The 20,281-nt window shown below is 34.9% G+C and overlaps 2 protein-coding genes across 2 annotated transcripts; one reads left to right on the top strand and one right to left on the bottom strand.

Moving 5' to 3' along the window:
- Positions 1-740: 740 nt before the first annotated feature.
- LOC132549810 (surfeit locus protein 1-like) lies at positions 741-13,432 on the bottom strand. Its single transcript, XM_060213782.1, has 9 exons — positions 13,396-13,432; positions 11,761-11,883; positions 11,125-11,237; positions 8,430-8,624; positions 6,921-6,993; positions 4,095-4,142; positions 3,587-3,701; positions 1,271-1,352; positions 741-885 (listed from the first exon to the last, which is right to left on the bottom strand). Exons 1-9 carry the CDS (start codon positions 13,423-13,425, stop codon positions 804-806), a joined length of 861 nt encoding a protein of 286 aa, XP_060069765.1. The 5' UTR covers positions 13,426-13,432; the 3' UTR covers positions 741-803.
- Positions 13,433-13,568: 136 nt separating this feature from the next.
- On the top strand, positions 13,569-19,156 carry LOC132549784 (prefoldin subunit 6-like). Its single transcript, XM_060213748.1, has 4 exons — positions 13,569-13,639; positions 15,233-15,303; positions 17,895-18,019; positions 18,740-19,156. The coding sequence occupies exons 1-4, from the start codon at positions 13,579-13,581 to the stop codon at positions 18,858-18,860; spliced, it is 378 nt and encodes a 125-aa protein (XP_060069731.1). The 5' UTR covers positions 13,569-13,578; the 3' UTR covers positions 18,861-19,156.
- The last annotated feature ends 1,125 nt before the right edge of the window (positions 19,157-20,281 follow it).

Genomic DNA, 20,281 nt, shown 5'->3' with positions numbered 1-20,281 from the left:
TAAAATGCTACTCCTCATTAATGCTTGAATGAATTTCAACCAAATTTTGTTTGGAACATTATTAAGGAGTGGCAATGATATCAAACATGAATGAAGTTGTCCTGAGATTGTCCTGACCAAATCTTGTTTTTCGGATTGGTCCAAAATCCAACGCGCCTCTCTTCTATGGTCTGTCCATCCATCAACTGATTGCCAGATGACTATTAAGGACCACAGCCCTCTTGTTGATATTTTTTAACAAATAGCCATAAACTTAACTTGATTTGTCCAATGAAGTTTTTTAACATCAAAATTTTGATTAAGGAATTTTTCTTTTTCATTTTTTACATACTTTTTTGCACGATGATGTTTATCTCTTTGACATGAGATGCTTCTTGGTACTGTACTCTTGTAAAATACTTCATGCTTACAATAATTGATTTTGAAATTTCATTAAGTATGTTATCTCTGGCAATCCACATTCTGGATCACCTTGGAAATTTCATTTCAAATGTTCCCATAATTATGAAAACTCAAATGGATGTCAATGAAAAACCAGATTTGTCAAGATCCTTTCAGGCCTTCTAGAGCAATAGTGTTTTAAAAGAAAAGTTACAGAACAAACAATGAATGCCAAATTGACAAGAGCTCACCATTCCCTTGGACCAGGTAGCTTAATATGTACTTCACAAATCCAATGCTGTATTTAGTGTATTCACATCATTATCCAAACTTATTGCAAAACATAAAAGGAAGACAAATGTAATTTTTTCTTGCATCTATGTTACATAGATATTTTTATTTTAGATAAATAAAGCATTATTTCACAAATATAACCCTTTTGAATTCCCAGAAACTTTCCATTTACGCGTCCGAACTACTAAGTACATCAGAGCAAGAACATACCTAAAAAGAAACAAAATTAAATTAAATTGAGAGAACTACAACAGATTGTTTATGAAAATGATTTCTTTTCCAAATGATAACTTTATTCAATGTAGTTTTATCAAAGAGCTTAACTAGCTAATTTGTATCATTAATGATTCTTTGAATTTCAAAAATAAAAAAAAAAAAAAAAATCAGGAATTTACTGAAAGGTTTCAGGACACTACAACTCAGAATCAGTAATTGACAAATTTGATCATTTCCTAAAAACTGAAATGACACCTGTTAATGTTGACATTATTCTGTCCAATTCCTATGTCTTTATAGCCTTTAACACTACAGGTCAAATTCAGTTCACTTAATATCACAACATTTGAGTTTAAGTTTCTGGTGCATTTATACTTACAATGAGGCAAGATAATAGCCATTATTTTGTTTAAATTCAGGACTGATCTGACCGCCAATTGGCCCCCCTTCCACTGTGCTATCTACAAAATTAGAATGTTAAAACAAACTAGAAATCTAAGCAATGTTCCAATTAACTTTAGACCATGATGGTCATTTCAGATTTATCATTTTGCCAACACAAACAAAGTAACAAAAACATATGACCATGTAAGGTTTTTTAGCCCACCATCATCAGATTGAAGGAGGGGAGGTTAGAGGGGTAGGGGTGAGGTGGGAAAGTGGTTGTCCAAATTGCCCTGCATTGGAGTACGGCATCTGTCTGTCCTTCCACCATTCTTGTTATTGCTATTTTCAATACGAGTGCATTGGGAGACAAGGCCAGTACCTGTGGCAACCACTCAGAAACAAATCAACTAATTATAATGAAAATTTTACCAACCACAACCTCAGTTTTTCAAGGAAACATCTGCAAACAAAAACTGGTATATGTTGATTAACAGTTCTAAACAGAATGCTTAGTTAAACCATATTGAGATGAACAGACAACATTTATTGCAAAGCTTTAGACTTAAGAAACACCAGAAGTGACAGGCTGGTGAAACAACAGTTAACAGTTCTAAACAGAATGCTTAGTTAAACCATATTGAGATGAACAGACAACATTTATTGCAAAGCTTTAGACTTAAGAAACACCAGAAGTGACAGGCTGGTGAAACAACAGTTAACAGTTCTAAACAGAATGCTTAGTTAAACCATATTGAGATGAACAGACAACATTTATTGCAAAGCTTTAGACTTAAGAAACACCAGAAGTGACAGGCTGGTGAAACAACAGTTAACAGTTCTAAACAGAATGCGGAGTTAAACCATATTGAGATGAACAGACAACATTTATTGCAAAGCTTTAGACTTAAGAAACACCAGAAGTGACAGGCTGGTGAAACAACAGTTAACAGTTCTAAACAGAATGCTTAGTTAAACCATATTGAGATGAACAGACAACATTTATTGCAAAGCTTTAGACTTAAGAAACACCAGAAGTGACAGGCTGGTGAAACAACAGTTAACAGTTCTAAACAGAATGCTTAGTTAAACCATATTGAGATGAACAGACAACATTTATTGCAAAGCTTTAGACTTAAGAAACACCAGAAGTGACAGGCTGGTGAAACAACAGTTAACAGTTCTAAACAGAATGCTTAGTTAAACCATATTGAGATGAACAGACAACATTTATTGCAAAGCTTTAGACTTAAGAAACACCAGAAGTGACAGGCTGGTGAAACAACAGTTAACAGTTCTAAACAGAATGCAGTTCTAAACAGAATGCTTAGTTAAACCATATTGAGATGAACAGACAACATTTATTGCAAAGCTTTAGACTTAAGAAACACCAGAAGTGACAGGCTGGTGAAACAACAGTTAACAGTTCTAAACAGAATGCTTAGTTAAACCATATTGAGATGAACAGACAACATTTATTGCAAAGCTTTAGACTTAAGAAACACCAGAAGTGACAGGCTGGTGAAACAACAGTTAACAGTTCTAAACAGAATGCGGAGTTAAACCATATTGAGATGAACAGACAACATTTATTGCAAAGCTTTAGACTTAAGAAACACCAGAAGTGACAGGCTGGTGAAACAACAGTTAACAGTTCTAAACAGAATGCTTAGTTAAACCATATTGAGATGAACAGACAACATTTATTGCAAAGCTTTAGACTTAAGAAACACCAGAAGTGACAGGCTGGTGAAACAACAGTTAACAGTTCTAAACAGAATGCTTAGTTAAACCATATTGAGATGAACAGACAACATTTATTGCAAAGCTTTAGACTTAAGAAACACCAGAAGTGACAGGCTGGTGAAACAACAGTTAACAGTTCTAAACGGAATGCGGAGTTAAACCATATTGAGATGAACAGACAACATTTATTGCAAAGCTTTAGACTTAAGAAACACCAGAAGTGACAGGCTGGTGAAACAACAAAATTTGGATATCTCAAATGATTTTAAAATATCCTAAAAAATTCACTCAATGCTGCAGATTCGGACAGCTCTTTGGCATTTGGTGGAATGACCAAATCATAGAATGAAATACTTCAGTGTCCTTAAGTCTTATAATGCCGAGTTTAAGGCTAGAAACAGAATATGGAATCACATTAATCTGCAAATTGTATTAAAACCAATGTTTCCCACATACAGACAACAACAGCATTGATAATTCTCTAAGAAGATTCATTAAGTGTTTCAATTATTAACGTATATTTCTATTTATGAATTTTGAAAGTATTCATCACAATATACTTTACCTGATGAAGCATCCAGGTAGACAGGTAGGCTATTTGTAGATCTAGCTAGGCCTTCCACATTTCGTCCACGAAATGTTTTAGGATCATTTCTTTGAGTATAACTGGCGAAACTCTCCTAAAACAACATGAAGTTGATATGATTCATAACACTTTAGAAATTAAGACACAATCTCTCATATCACTGTGAACCTAATTCAATGAAGATTTATCCACATGTAATGAGATATACACTTGTAGTACATATACATGTAAACTACATTATTATTCTGTGTTTCTCGTCTAAATGGGAAAAGAGTAAATTTTGTATAAATGGCAGGTTTCAGGGGATACTGGGGTGTGCAGCTAAATGACAAAGGAGTACACACCTACAGTCCCCTATGGTAGTGCTGGTGGGGTCTAATGATAGACAGGAGTTCACACCTAAGGTCCCCTATGGTAGTGCTGGTGGGGCCTAATGATAGACAGGAGTACACACCTACAGTCCCCTATGGGGTAATATCTTACTCACCTGTTCAGTATGTTGAACATGACCCACTATTTTCACTTCGCCTGTAACCTGTGAACAGTAAGTGTTTCATCAATATTGATATCACATCTGTGTAAGAATTAATTTTGGAAATGAAGCTATTTATTTAAGTTAATTTGTCCTCGTGAGGGAACACCTACAGCAAGCTACAGAACAAGGATCAGAGCAACTCCTCCAGAGCTTTCCGAGAGGAGTGGAGAGAAGGGGGCATGAGAGACTCAATAAGACTGAGCGACAGGAAATGACAGTGATTAGTATAAGTTGAAATAACTTGTTTCGCAATTGTTGTAAAATAAATAAAATTTATAGTGAACAGGAAACGACCAGGTCATACACAAAAAAGACAATGGTACAAACTAGTCAACACTGAGTTGGAGAACAAGTCCAAGCAAGGTGCCAGTGGAGGAAATTAAAGGGCTGAAGATTCACCAAGCATGATTCAATTGCACCATAGGAAAACAATGGGGGCTGAGAGACTTGGGGAGGTGATTCAAGGAAGCAACCAACGAGCAGAATTTTGGGGCACAGCAGCTCGGATATGACCTCCAAGAGACACTTCGCTGTCTAAAGAACGCAGAAAGACTTATGAAGGGAAGGAAGGAGAGAGCAAAGAAAAAAGCAAACTTTGTGAAAGATTTCATTTCACAAAGTCCCGTTTGGGAGATGAAAGATAAGGCCATCTTGAAAGTTCCAAGGAGGAAGTTGAGGATCATCTAAGCAGTGTATATTCTGATTACAAGAGAGCAGGACATCTGAATGTGGCAAGTGGCATACCGAATAAGGTGTATAAGAAATGCCCATTACTGTTAAGGAAATTGTCGAGACTCGTCTGTACGGTGTGGAAGAAAGGGATTATACTGACATGCTGGGAAAGAGCTGAGGGAGACTTTACCCCAAAGTAGAAAGACTCAGAGACAATGAACCAGTCTATGACTATCTTATTGCTGAGCGTAGAGGGAAAAGATCTTCTCTGCACTGGCTAAGTGGATGACATCCTACATGATGGAGAAAAGCTACATCGACACCTCAGTTCATAGAAGGGAGGTATTCCAAGTTTCTCTGGATGCATAGAGCATGCAAGTGCAATTAGTGAACTGATCAGGTAAGTCAAGAATAGCAGAGATAACTTTTCAGTAGCCTGTAAGCATGGTGCATGGACCAGGCGGAACCTCCCAGAGAAAAAGCTTACATGGACAGAATTGCGGAGGAAAGAACCCTTTAGTATCTCATTCATGCTAAGATCAGTATATGACAATCTTTCATCACCCGTCAATCTACACCAGTGGGGAGTGACGGAGGACCCGAATTACAGACTATGCAACCAGAAAGGTCAACATCCCACATCCTGTCTGTATTCAAGAAGGCACTTCAGCATGGGAGATACCGATGGAGGCATAACAATGTACTGTGAGTATTGGCTGATATCCTGGAGACGGAAGAAGAGCAGAGTCTGCTATTCAGTTTGTCAGGCAGGGAGAAAGAGGGAAAGGAAAGACGAGAAGCAGCTCTTCTATCTTGGACAGGGCTCAAGCTTAGAACATGAAAGCTTGTCTTCCCAGATGTCGAGGACAATACTGACAATGCTAACAGTACCACAGAAAAAAAGGAGGCTCATGAAAGAAAGAAAACCTGTATGATGAGCTGATTATGAAGTACAGAGAGAGGGGATGGACTGTATGGCTATTCCCAGTGGATGTGGGCTGCAGAGTGTTTTCCACTCAATCCTAATGGAGGATGCTGCAGACTACGGATCACAGCAAAAGTATAGCCATCAGATGTTTGGCAGAAACTGCAGAGAAAGCATTGTAATGAATATGGCACTGACAAGACGTGCCAATGTGGAAGCCAACATAGACAAGCAGTGGTCTGGCCACCACTGTTGACACATCAGCCAGAGGATGTTGTGGTTTAGGTTCACAACATCTAAAGAGGGCTGGATACCACCTGATGACGTCGACAGATGTTTCACAGCAGAAAGACACCAGTGACATGCTACACACAAGGGATGTCACAGACAGCAGAAGAACATCATCTTTAATTTATGATATGATCATATCTATGAAATATGAAATTAGTTTGGTTATGATGACTTAGTATTCTGTTTATGAAATGTTTATGATAAGTACACTAGAAAGTATGTTAAAGCCTACCCAATATGGTCATGTTTTGAAAAACCGAATGAAAATATATTCTCCTAAAAAATTATCGATATCACTCAAATCATTATTGGTGAGTAGTCTTACTTTTGATAAGCTTAAAATTTCAAACTGGATTTAACTTTAGTATCATACATTTTCTGGAATGATCATTCCATCAGTTGCTACCTCACTAGATTTGCAAAAGGACGAAAACAATAGCACAAACATTGCTCAACTACCCGAGAAACGTTGATCTTCACCTGAGGTTAAATTTGGCAATGCACTACTAAATGAGCTATACTGAACCGTTGTTGGTATCAAAGATAATATGAAGTGTAATATATAGTGAATTAAGTAAGAACATCACCTACTACTTCAATGTCTTCTTCAATACTTGTAGGCATAAAAGTATTGTAATGAAAAAAATATTTGTCTAGAGGTGATACAGAACCATGTTTTTACAAAATTCAATATAATTAAAGCCATTAAAATAAAAACACAAAAAAATAAAGTCATATCTGTTTTCTTTAGGGTAAAAAAATTACTATAGTGCTAATGTTATAGGAAAAGTTGACACACAGTTTTTTTTTTTTTTTTAAATAACCTTGAATCTCTTAAATCTCCGTTCTCATCCCATTCTCAACACATCAAGATTGTATATACAATATACCTGTCCTTCCAATCGTGACTCTGGATCCTTTTTGTCTGTTGGTATCCAGCCTCTGTTTACAAGTATTCGTTGCCTGAAAATATAAATATCAAATTTTCTGTTCTGTATCCTTATAAGGAAATGAGGGTTACTTTCATTTTGGTTGCAAAGAAAGTACAGGCTGGTTGGTATTACATTATCAAGGCAAGACTAAATCAATGTTGGTGCATTACAGGCCCCTTTACAAGAGGCTCATAGGGCCTGTATAGCTAATATGACTTTAATTTGCTAAAATTGCATCTATTAAAACTAAGAGAAAATGAATTATATTGGAACGTGCCCTCTGCACCGTGGGGGTCAGCCAAAACTTTGCTTCATTCAAGGATGCTTCAGACCAAATTGGAACAGAATGTATGCATTGCCACAGAGAAAGGATTTTAAAGACATTGCTTTATTTCCCCTTTTGGGCCCTGCCCCTGTGGCTCCAAGGAGCAAAGACCAAGTGTTTTACAAAACTGCGCCCTCTTCCCCATGGATACTAATAAAAATAAATTCCTCTCATCAGTTCATCTCTAGTAGTGATTTGTAGAAAAAGGTTGAAGCTCATTTGATGCTATACCAAGGCATAATATTGCTGACCTTGACTTTGACCCAACAACTCTGAAATTCAATATTGTACAAGATATTATGGTTGTTTGTAAGTGTGCAAGACTTGACCAAAGTCCTATAAGAAATGAACTGAAAAAAAAAGACCTTGACTCAACAACTCTGAAACTCAGATATTTTATGCTTTTCTAAGTGTGTGACAATTCTTCAATGAATAAATCTGCTATATGACTGACAAATTTTGGCACAGCAGGTCAGATGGATGGAGAAAAAACTATTCAGTGAAATGAGAGGTTTTTCCACTTAATTAACTATGAATACACCTTTCTACCCTATCAGAACATAAATATTTACTTTTCCAATGAGGATAAGATATTTCTATCTCGCTAGGGTAAGACAGTCTGTATGCACAGAACATAAATATGTGCTAAATCAGAAGTCCCTAATTTGAGACGTGAGATGTGAATGATGGATGTTGACTGACTGATTGATATTGAAAGTTTAAGATCTGTTTAATATTACTGTTAGAGAGTATCTGATCATTTTTGTTTATATAAATCAATTTTAAATGTGTCATGGCAATGATTTATCATTATGATTGTCTTTGTACAAGGTATAGTGTAGATTACAAATCAGTCAAATTAAAACCATAAGTCATTATTTGCCCGACTTTGTGTCCATATTGGTCAGGATATATTAGTCTTAATATTCTATTAAATGTATGTTGGAAATAAGGGGTAGGAAAAGGATCATTCCCTTGTTGAAGGGTAGGATATCGCAGGAGATTCTCGACAATCTTACTTTGGCAAAGCCTCAAAATAGACAGAGGTGAATCTCCTCCTCTGGTAGAGATTTCTCTGTCCTACCCTCAAGCTAGGGAAACATCTTATCAAACCCTGGGTTTACACTATAAATACAACTTACCCTGTTTCTTTAATAGTAAATGGTGTGACGACAAACATTCCTATGTTTTCGGCTTTACTAAATAAGAGTACTCCACTACCTTTCTGTGATGTTACACATCTTCTTGGTTGGATGTACCTTTCCATTCTGTGATCAAACTCCCCTATTACTTGTATAGGTCTGTATTTCATTTCTTTGTTTGCAAGATTATTTACACTGAAATGTAAAACGATAATAACTGGCAAACACCTCTGAACTGTTTCAGCTAACAAAAGTACAGTGAACTATGGAGATTTAGAATATTGACAATTTGCTGAAATATAAAGGTCCACAAAAATACAAAGATGCTAAATAATCTTGGATGTTATTATTGATAGATTTAAATGTTCACCACAGATTCCCATACTGGGTTCTGCCTCCTGTCCTCCAGTGAGTGAGACCAATAATTTTAAAAACCAGATGTCCATAGGCCTGTATCGCTTATCCAGATATGTAAGATTTTACAAAAAATATTCTTATTCATAACCATATTGTTAAGTTTTACTCAAAACATTAATAGTTTTAAGCCTCAACCAAAATTTCATCAAAATACCATCATCCAATTAGAAAAAGAATTATTTTAAACAATTTTGGGCAAGATTCATGCCTGAAATAACACCAGACCCACAAAAAAATGCTTCAGACCATTTGAAGTACCTTCATACCAACAGGAGATTGAAACAAGTGACCCATAGCACCTGTATCACTACCCTACTTTGGTTTGCTGAAATTAATGAAAATAGGACAGGGATAAACTTTTAACACAAAGTTGATTTCCCTTCACCCAAGCCTGCTTCAAGTCAAATTGGGACAACTTAAAGATTATAAAGACATTGCTCTATCTCTCCTATTGGGCCCTGCCCAAAAGAGCCAAAATCCTAAGTATATACAAAATTGACTTCTCTTTACCAAATGATGCTTCAATTCAAATACAGGCAAAATCCAATAATTGCTACAAAAGTATTAGGATATTAAACAATTGCCTACATTTCCCCTAGTAGGCTCAATCCCTTTCTCCCTAAAGAGCCTAAACCGAACGTTTATACAAAATTGATTCCTCTTTACCAAACCAACTTTGGGTAAAATTTTTTAAAATTCCAACAGTAGGAGCAGGATATTTAAGAATTTGCTCTACTCCACCTCCTACCCAAAAGAGCTGTTACCCATAATTTATACAAAACTAATTCTGCTTTACCAAAGGATGTTTCAGACCAAATATAGGCACAATCTAACCATTCCTACAGAAAATAAGTATTTAAAAAATTGCTCTATTGTCCAAGAGAGCCAAACCAACCATTAATACAAGATTGATTCACCCTTAATCAAAATTTGAGTAAAATTCAATTATTCCTACAGGAAGAGAAGGATACTAAAGAATTTGCTCCATTTCCCCTGTTGTGCCCCATCCCTCCCCACCAAAGGGGTCAACTTCTAAAGGACATACAAAACTAATTTTTCCTTAAGGATGCTTCTGACTAAATATGGGCATAATCCAATAATTCCTACAGAAGCATAAGGATTTTACAGAATGTGCTCCTTTTCCCCTATTTGGCCTTGCTGATTTCGCCCCAGGGGGCAGACCAAGCATTTATACAAAACTGATTCCCCTTCATCCAAGCATGCTTTACAAAATTTGGACACTATACTGCAATTTGTGATTTTAAAGAAACTGATCGATTTTCACAGGAGGCCAAGGCAAGCTGTTTATACAAAGTGATTTTCCTTCACCCAGGCATGCTTCAGACCAAATTTGGACTGTATGCTGTAATTCCTGAAGAACAAGATTGATTTTCAAGGGACATCACAGAGAGTGCAAACAATGTCTTTGCACAAGCAATTTTATATTCAGATTAATTGAAATTCATTTATTTTGCTCTAACATCCATAAAGACTGAAACATGAGGTCATTTTACTAAGTAAGAATTGAAACATGGCTGGCAAATTAAGTTTTGGCTAATTACATAATTACACATAGTAGGAACTCATAAAAATGTTAGGTTAAAATGAGTCTCAAACAGGTCACATGATGAACTCAGCTATCTCAGATCAAAACAGCAATGGATGGTATACACAACAGTGAGTGTCGACAAGAGCAAGTTTGAAGCTGATAATCTTTATCAATTTCTCTCAGAGAGTGTTATAATTCTGTGAAGAGTCAAATTTCAAGTATTACAATGCTTGCCCAAAATCAAATACATGGGAAAAAATAAAGAAATCTAACCATTTCGTCCCTTTAATGAGGTTAATACATTAAAACCAAAGAAAAATACTGATGAAAGATAAAAGGTGAAAGATTATGAAATAATTTCTGATAGCCTTGAAATCTGGATAACTAGTGATTTGTATACTGATTACTTTATAAAGTGAGACAGTAACCAGGAAAATCTAAGTCTGGGCTGTTTGTTTCAATAGCATTCAAGCATTAATGTGTTCATATTACTGGATAGCACTTCTTCTTGATTCATTAGCTCTTTAAATACCTAAAAATTTGAAAATTATCTGAGGGCTATTCAGCCTTCCAAATCACTGCAAATGCATACTGTATGTTTCATAAAGCAGGGTATATAATTTATAAATTCTGTGATTAGCAAAATTATAAAAAAAAAAAATTGGTCAGTCACATTGCTAGATTAATTAGAGTGAGTAAGTCATAATAATTTTTCGAGAGTTTACTTACTTATTAGGTAATGGAATAACTTCCTGTTTACACTGTTTCTTGAATAATGATTGTTCCTTTTCTTGATCCCAAATAAACAGTAACGTTGCCACACCTGCTATGGCAGGAACAGCCTAAATACAAACAAGTATATTTTGAATTAGATTGTAGATTTTTTTTTTAATTTCAAACTCTATCCCATTATATACTTTTTGGATGTCTATACAAAAAGTAATATATTTCTATAAGTGCAAATAAAACTTTTTATCCCCAATTCCAATGTGTTAATAGTTCACTACAATATCATGTACCTTTATGCTAGCAAAAAGATGGAGTTTGTTTGTCACCATGTGAACAGCCAGGTTGATATTCAAGTGGAGTCTCCTTGTAGTAGCAATTTTATCAAACAACATTCAAGAGGCCCATCACATACTATCCAGAGCAATTTGTGTAAATGTCTCCCAAAAGGACACAACCAAAATAGCACAAACTGGTTTGTTTAAATTTCCTAGCTTCCTAAGAACCACAAAGCACCATGACATCTCAGGTTATGATGGTCAAAGCCACAACCAACTGAGAGGAAGACAAGACATAAATTTGTATTATATGTATGTACATATGATACTTGTAGGCCTGTGAAATATATCTCATACTTACTACATATGTTGAGTCCGTAAGGAAAAACTGGAATCTGGTGTATATGTTCGATGGTGTCTTTCTTGGACCAGTTTGTAAAGTTCTCATATCAGCAATTTTGGGTCGATGCTGCAGATTCCTCCACTTAAAAGGAAACGTCATGTTTTCAGATTTTATACCACTTCTATGTACATGTAATATCTATCATAATATTTCAGTGAGTTTCAATTGTTCAATTGAACTTCTGACATCTATTATGCTGGATACATCTACCACAATAAGGCTACATCAATATATAATGTTGAAAGTTTGATTATAAAAACATTTGTTTTTCAGTGCAGTGATCAAGCATCAGTAGCCTTATGTTCTTGTTTTTCATGACCTTAATAAAAAAAAATCTGAAAGGGCTCTTTGCATCCACCACTGTTTATTTTTTCCTCTTCTCTCCTATGTTTTTGCGGAACATGTCACAACTGATGTGAGGCCATTTTTGTTTCCTGGCGACTGGTGTTTTGTGTATATATGATGCAAAAATTTACACACCCATACTTTGATACAAACAGATAAGGATTTCCTTTTTATGATTATTAAATAACCTCGTTATGTGCATATTTCATTGAAAACCAAATGTCATTGTTCATAAGGAGATACCCTTGATATATGTATACAATAACAGCAAAATCAATAAAAAGAATGTTTACTGTGATGTTGTTTTCATAAACAGAAATTACTTGCCACAAAAACTTGAAGGTTCAATTTGAAAATTATTCAGCTTTCTGGGTTTCTACTTCTGTTAGCTATGTTGTATGGATAAAATAGTTTGTTTACTAATTACTTTTATTTGTTGTAAATTTACTTGTGGTATCTTAAGAAAGAGATATAGATAGTCTACTATCACTTTATTATCCCTCCCTGCTTTGCATGTAAGTGATACTGGTCAAGAGTTCTTATCTAACGATGGTTTTGTGTAATATGTACAATCAAGCCATATCACTAAAAAACAGAAAACTGAAATGAAGTTACCTTTCAAAAACACATCTTACCAGCACTTTGGTAGTCCAAGCCCCCACTCATAACACTTTTTAACAGGTTTTATGTCCACTATTATGGCTTTTCAACAGATGACTCTTAAGTCTACTTAAGTCCGTTAAAGGTCGTTTAAATTGGCACTACAGCAAACCGTTGCAGTTTTACCGCAGTTTTTATACTGCACAACCAACATTAGATGACTATCAATGTCTGAGAAGTAACAAGTCAGCGAGTAAAGGTATGTACATATATCTATTACTAGATCTAGAATCTTTATATATATATATTGATACTGTATTGAACTGTTGAATGGTTTATTGAGCTCTTGTAGTATGAACAAACATCAATACATTTATGTGATTTTTAGGTTGTAATTTATGGATGTACACTGAAACATGCCCTAGCTACCTATATATATGATGCTGACAGGGTCCGAAACTGACCGGTTAGTGCTGTAGATAGCCCGGCTGATGGTTTTGTTTTACGGTTTTGAGCTTTTAATGAACGTTGTGGTTGCTCCATTAATTGACTTGGCATGAGTTTTGGATTCAAGATTTTGTTTGCATGTGGCAAAGGAGTAGGAGAACAAATGGGTTATGGACATGAACTGTGTTCGGGACAACTTACCAGTTGTCGAAGTATGGTTAGTTTTCTCATCGCTGTACTGGGTCGAAATTTGGAGTTCTTCAAAATTGAGTTACGTTTGGTATAGTAAGAGTCATAGAAATTCAACGATCTATTTCATTGGCGTATAGTACTTGGATTGGCCAATCAGATGTCATTACACAGTACGACAGATACGGTTTCAAGATGGCAGACATACAGAAGAAACTCCAAGCTGACATAGAAAAGTATCAACAATTACAGAAAGGTAACATTCATATGGTTCTTTTTTTTACATTTTAACAATAAAGATTAAACATGGTTGAATATTTGAATTGCTGTTAAAATGTCTGCGCCAACGTTATTTCTTACAAATCTCTCTTGTTATGGTGAATTCCAGCACGTGGTGTATTACTGATCATGTCAAATCAAGTAAATTTTATTTAAAGATGGATTTCTAGGTGCTGTCGATACCATTTTATGAAGTAACTCGGGATGTAAGTAATAATATTAATAAGGCAGGGACTGGAAAGAGTGAAGCTTATATGACCCAGTGACATTCTCGCTTGAGAGTATCTAGAAAATTAAACAACTAATTTTTGTGAACTGGTTAGAGTGCCTCAAGAAATTAGGAAATTATGCGCGCTACAGTGAGTGACCGATCGCTTAATTATGGTGTTGTTGACGTTTTTGTACTTGTGTATATGCTGTGACGTCACGATGTTAGATTGCATTTTTTGTCGGGTACTTGAAGGACTTTTGATTCGTGCCGTGCCAATTCCATTTGTGTAAAATCACCCTTGTTTATTAAAAATTAAAAGTAAGTCCAAAAAATCAAGAAAATGAAAATTCTGTATTACTATTTTTTATTAACATTGGGCTATGGGTAAAGTGCACGGCACCTATGCTTCTTGTCTTTCACTTCTCACTTTTCTCAGATTGTTCAAATTCTGAGAACTTTCGTCCTAGATATGAACAAAACATGGTCATAAACATGATATCAATATAGAGTTTTGATCTTATTGATTTTGATATTTAACTTTTACATGGAATGAATTCCTACCATCATATTAACACCTACCGTGGCGGTATCAGCTGGAGTAGATATGGGCATGCACATAATGTCATAAAAAGAAACATTTTGACACTCCTAAGAATATTTGTGGAATTTTCTGACACAATCCATTGATTTGATTACCACCAATTAAAATCAGTTTCCTTATTAAATAGTAAAGCTGTGTCAATATTTATATGGGATGTGTACAGAAATGTAGATTAACAAATCACTCAACACGTTCAACAATGAATGAGGAGCTATATATGCATACTCTACTTTAGGTTAACAGAAGTGCCAAATTATTTAATTTATCCAAGTTTAACTCACAAAAACAATTCTGTCAGCTCTTATTGATAGTAAACACAAATGAGTTAAATATGACTGCTGTAACAATTTCTGAAGAATTTTGTCAGTCTGTTTTATGTTTCTTTTATCTAAATACAAAGTACAGTGCATATCCATAACTGTGGTAGACAGGGATAGATATTGATATTGTGACAGAAAAAATGTGTGAAAATACATGAAAACCTATTTAGGCAGGACTCACCTTGGACCTAAAATTGCAGTAGCCAAAAATAATAGCCAATGGTGCTTTTTAGTAGCCAATTTTTTCAAACAGTAGTCTTGGTATATTGGTGATCAATGGACACAATTACATCTCGAAATGGTATTTTGCAAGAAGTAATGGAGTACTCTTACAAATCAAATTATTTCGCAATATGTAATGTAATTCAATTACCTTATACATATATATATAGTAGGTTGAGAAAAGGAGATTTAATTTTAAATTTCATTTTTTGACAGATTATCAGAAGGTTGTAAGTCAAAGACAGCAGCTTGATGGTCAACTAAATGAGAATACTTTAGTGAAAGAGGTAGGTTCACTTATACCTTAGTGAAGATGATGATTTAATGTATAGGAAGAGTCTTGGTTCTGGGCAAATCACACAAATATCCTGAATTTAGTGTGTCCTTTAATTCAACATCACCTGGTGTTGTCAACCCAGATTCAATATGTTACAACAAATGAAAGCTTTTAGCGAGAGAAATTATGATTGACTCAATATAAATGATTAAACAAAATTTATTGATGAGATGATGTTGACATATTTACTAACAGGATGTTGCTTTCACTCAACCTGCATGTTCCAGTCATCTTCAAACATGCCCCTGGGTTTACGTCCTACACAAGCTTTACATTAGTCTATGGCCCTCCTCCAAGTTATGCCCCACACCTTAGTCTACCTGGCAAGGAGAAAATTGTGACAATGCTCTAGAAATAAATCAATTTGGCTGCCCAATATATGATATGGAATACCCATATTTATACCCTGATCATGGTTACACACCACACTTCAGATACACCTGAAGTACAAGTGCTTGTGCAAAGCTAGTTTCATTCACAACCCATGACGACTGACTAAATAATAAACTGTGATAGGGTCATACCCAGTCACCCAATATTGACCTGACAACGTCACAGTTCAATCCACTCATTACAGGTATGTAATTTGTGTTTGCATGAGATACTGGGCACACATGCCATAGTTTAACACAAGTCACTGAGCTGACAGATGCTGTATCATGCGAAGAGGGTGATTTTTTGATATAGTGACATTTAAGCAGATGAGATTTGACTAGACAACTGTGCTGGTGTTGGCTGACCAAAAGCTTCAGAATAGTGAACACAAAAACTAAGTCTATGGTTTATTATCATGTTCCTGATTATTAAAATGATATTTTCACACAATAGGAAGGAGTAATGGAAAATATTTTGCTTGCAATGGGGCTCCAGTTCATGAATCTTGATGTCTAGCAGCTGGACACTTTACCTCTTGACTGAAGGACAATTCACAAAAAAGTGACCTATTCTGTACTCTCAACTTTTACCTTCTCTCTTCTTCATAAATATTCAACCTTGAAGACAACTTCAATCTATGTCACAACACTAAATATGTAAAAGGAAGGAGTTATGAAAAATGATCACCCACTGGCGCTTGACCAGTGACCTCTCAATCTCTATCTGAACAGTCTACCGCCTGACTTTTTAGTTAAGGCACCAGATCAGTGAAAGGACGTTCCTCAGTATGTGAGACTTTTAGTGTAACCTGTTCTTTCATCATTTACTACATTTGTATCGTAGTTTAAATATATCTCAATATGTTTGTTCCAGATAAAATTCAGGCTTTGTGCATGTGTGTATCTCATCATTCCAGTTTCCAGCAAAAATCAACATATTGATATCTCAGTATTTTTTTTTTCATATCAACTGATTTCGTGTAGTCAGTAAGGAGTTTGTAAACCTGTACAATGTAATTATAAAAGGTCTGTGTCATTGTACTATGTACACCATCATCAGGACTTCTTTTGACCTATTGATCATCTTGAAGTCATGTGTTTCTGGACCACAGTTTGGTTGCTCATTGGTGCGATCAAAATGGTATATGGACACCTGCAACGAAGATATACTTTAAAACTGAGTATGCAATAATTGCAATATTTATTTGAATTTCACAAAAGCCAGAAATATTTAATTTCATCTATTATCCTTGCAATGTCCAAATCATTCTGATTATTAATCACTCAAAATGCTGCACTTATCTTCTACCAATGTAGGTATTCTTTAGTCAATAAAGCTTCAAGCAGTGTATGTGTAATAAAAAGAGCAGGCAGTCAGAGGATGACTGACAGATGTCCATTAACACATAATTGAGTAAAAAAGATCAAATTTGCATAGTTAATAATTGAAATCTTAAAGTGGTGGTCACCAAAATAAGATATTGTTAGGTGTCCTGTTAAAACAACAAAGAAAATATTTATATGTCAGCAGAATCTTAATTCAAACTCAAAATTGATGAAACTAGGGTAAAACGTGAACAAAAGAAAAGTTTACACAGAGACTCCTGAAAAGGTGAATATGACCAGGTGATACGGATGGGTAAATGTTTTCTGCTTCATTGATAACACCGACCATAAAATGTTGGTCAGTCCAATTAAGTAACCTTGTGTTCCCAAATGAGAACACTGTAAACAACATTGGAACCACCAACCATACCAACAATCATCAAACACATCCAGCTTATGTTATTACACAAGGAAATAGAGTATTATCTGATGAGACCATTAGGAGTTTTGACAGCTGTATCTCACACTACCCTGAATTGCTGGTCAAGTCTGAGTCACAACGCTTCCATTTTTCCTTTTGTCTCTCTCTCTCTCTCATTTTAGATACTATTTTAACAGAGCTTTTTCTCAGTTCTTAAGTCATGCACTTGTCAATGTTTTGTGATGGGTATAACTTTCCCAGTCTATTATATGTCTAGGTTTTACAGTGGATATCATTATACAACTCACTCTTACCCAATTTTCATTTGATTTATGGATAGTTTGTCCCTTTGATGTTTAGTATTTCTGACATCATTCAAAAGAGGCATGAGTTTCCATGTACAGTTTAATTTATTTTCAGGAATTTGCGCGTTTAGAAGAGGGAGCCAATGTTTATAAGATGATTGGTCCTGTCCTTGTTAAGCAGTCAATACCAGAAGCAAAACAAAATGTACAGAAACGTATTGACTACATAACTGGAGAATTGTAAGTCCAAATGAACAAAAGACTATTTTTCAATCTCTATCAACACTTTGACGCAGACGTTTTTATGAAATCTTAGATTTGGTTGGTTTTTAGAGAGTTTGATATTGTTGAACGTAGTCAGTATTATAATGTTATTGTCCAGACTGAAGTTTTGGTAGGTTAAGCAAAAAAGTTGGATTTGACTGAGAGTCCAGTAGAGAAAGTTGCATTCATCTGTCTGGTAAGTCCCGTTAGATATAGCCTAACAAAGTTTGCAAAGTGTAAAGACCTTGACAAAATCAAAGGCCATGAGTTATATTTGTTAAAATACTGATGACTTGTTTTGAAAAATAAAAGGCTTATAGAAATGAATAATTTACTGGTAGTTTTCTGGGATCTAGGCCTAGAATCATGATACTTAAGCAGTAGGTTCCATGATTGAAGCTCAACAAAGTTTATAAAAAAGAAAAATGACCTTGACTTATACAATGTCACAGGGGTCCAGTTTGTCTTCCAGCCAAAATACAGCTTATTGATTGTAGATATATTAAATCTAGTCTTAATCGTTAAATGCTGGTTAGTTTTTGAAGTTGGTTTGAATTCATTGGATATAGACTCACTTTGAAGATCATTGATTGTGAAAAGTATTGAATACTAGGTGAGCAATACAGGCCAAATATATCTCTATTTATAGAAGATTTTAGATTCTCTCATTAAAAATAATTTTATTATTATTTTCAGAAAACGACATGAAGTTTCTATTAAAGATTTTGAGAAAAAACAGGAAACATGTCGTGAAAGTTTAGCAAAATATCAACAGCAACTCCAGCAAGCCCAAGTGAAAGCTGCTGCCCGTAGCTAAGAGACGGGTGTGGAAGGGAAAATAAAGACACAGAGAGGGTTGTTACATCAACTCAAAATCAAATCTAGTGTAAACATTTTTATTTGGAGAAAAGTACATTGCACCAGACTTTTTAAAATATATTTGATGGTTAACTGACGGATACTAGATCAGTCTAATATTGACAGAGTGGAAACATACTGATGTCATTTAATTTTATACCATGCATCTGTGTTATCTGGCAAGTAATGAAAAGAGATAAGTGACAGTTTGAAAATCTAGCTATAATTTATAGTAAAATAAATATTGTATCGACACATTGGTATTGTTTTATTGAATGAGAGGAAATGTTCTGTAATGAGTTGTTTATGTGAAGGATCTTGATGGAGAAGAACTGTTTCAAGTGTAATGTTCTAATTAATCAGTGGAGTTTATATCAGGCTTTTTTATTCCATTTCCATATTGGCATTCATCACAGCTCATGTCCAATAAGGCATTTCTTTTATAATGTATAACATATCTCTTGTATAATTGTTCTGCCCTGCAGTATGCTTGTTATAATTACCACTTTGGATTAATTTTACATATTTTATATAGATAAAGCTGACGTCCGTTTAAAAACTATCAGCCAAGTCTGAATTACCTTTGCTATTCAATTGATGATAAGCAAAGTATTCCCAAAAGTAATGCATTAAAAGTATGTGTTATTTCTCATCAAAATGTTTATCCTCCAATGGTAAATTGGAGATCTGCTGTAACTTCTGAAACACCTAAAGACTTTTCTATTCAAAAAGAAAAAGAGATTCTATCATATCTGAACCAGGTATATAAAATATTGTTTAAAAATGACATTTTGTATTCTTACGGAGGAAGACCAAACATGTTAATGACTTAAGGTATTCAATATGTCTTTGCTCTGAAAGGGACATTCAAAATTTTAGTGAAATTAGTAAAGAGGTATTCAAGACTTTTCTATCTTTAGAGGCACAAGGATCATGTCCAGTCACATTAGGAGTATTTATGGTGATATTGAAATACTAAATAGTATGTTCTCAGATGTCTACTCAGAAACAGAGTATTCTAGATGACAATAGCAAGCACAGTAAGAGAGTACTCAATATGTCATAGCTGTGGTAGGGGCTTATTACCCTAAAATGTTTTAAAACACTTGGTATGTCAGCTTATATACTTACTTTTAAGTCCACCATCATTAGAACTAAATGAAAATGATGAAATTCCAATCTTCACTCAAACAGGTGGTCTCGGCATCGCAGCTGTGGTAAAAAGATGCCAATTATACACAAGAAGACAAAATAAATGCATATTAATTAGCAACCTTAATTTTCTTATTTTTCAGGTTTAGTAAAACCGATACATAATTAATTCTCAGGTTCTCAGGGCAAAGTAATAAAAAGACCCAAATAGACAAAAATGAAGTTCAC

The sequence above is a fragment of the Ylistrum balloti genome, unplaced genomic scaffold (assembly GCF_031769215.1).
Source record: "Ylistrum balloti isolate Yb309-2 unplaced genomic scaffold, AGI_CSIRO_Ybal_v1 Utg370078, whole genome shotgun sequence".
NCBI classification, from domain to species: domain Eukaryota; kingdom Metazoa; phylum Mollusca; class Bivalvia; order Pectinida; family Pectinidae; genus Ylistrum; species Ylistrum balloti.
Note: the sequence above shows the minus strand (reverse complement) of the source record. Positions and strands in the feature narration are given on the sequence as shown.

Coding starts and splice junctions, on each gene's coding strand:
- LOC132549810 (XM_060213782.1), bottom strand. CDS start 13,425: ATGAGAAAACTAACCATACTTCGACAACTG. Junction 6,994..8,429: donor TTTACTATTAAAGAAACAGG/GTAAGTTGTATT, acceptor TTATATTTTCAG/GCAACGAATACTTGTAAACA. Junction 1,353..3,586: donor CTACCTGGATGCTTCATCAG/GTAAAGTATATT, acceptor CTAATTTTGTAG/ATAGCACAGTGGAAGGGGGG.
- LOC132549784 (XM_060213748.1), top strand. CDS start 13,579: ATGGCAGACATACAGAAGAAACTCCAAGCTGACATAGAAAAGTATCAA. Junction 13,640..15,232: donor GTATCAACAATTACAGAAAG/GTAACATTCATA, acceptor ATTTTTTGACAG/ATTATCAGAAGGTTGTAAGT. Junction 15,304..17,894: donor AGAATACTTTAGTGAAAGAG/GTAGGTTCACTT, acceptor ATTTATTTTCAG/GAATTTGCGCGTTTAGAAGA.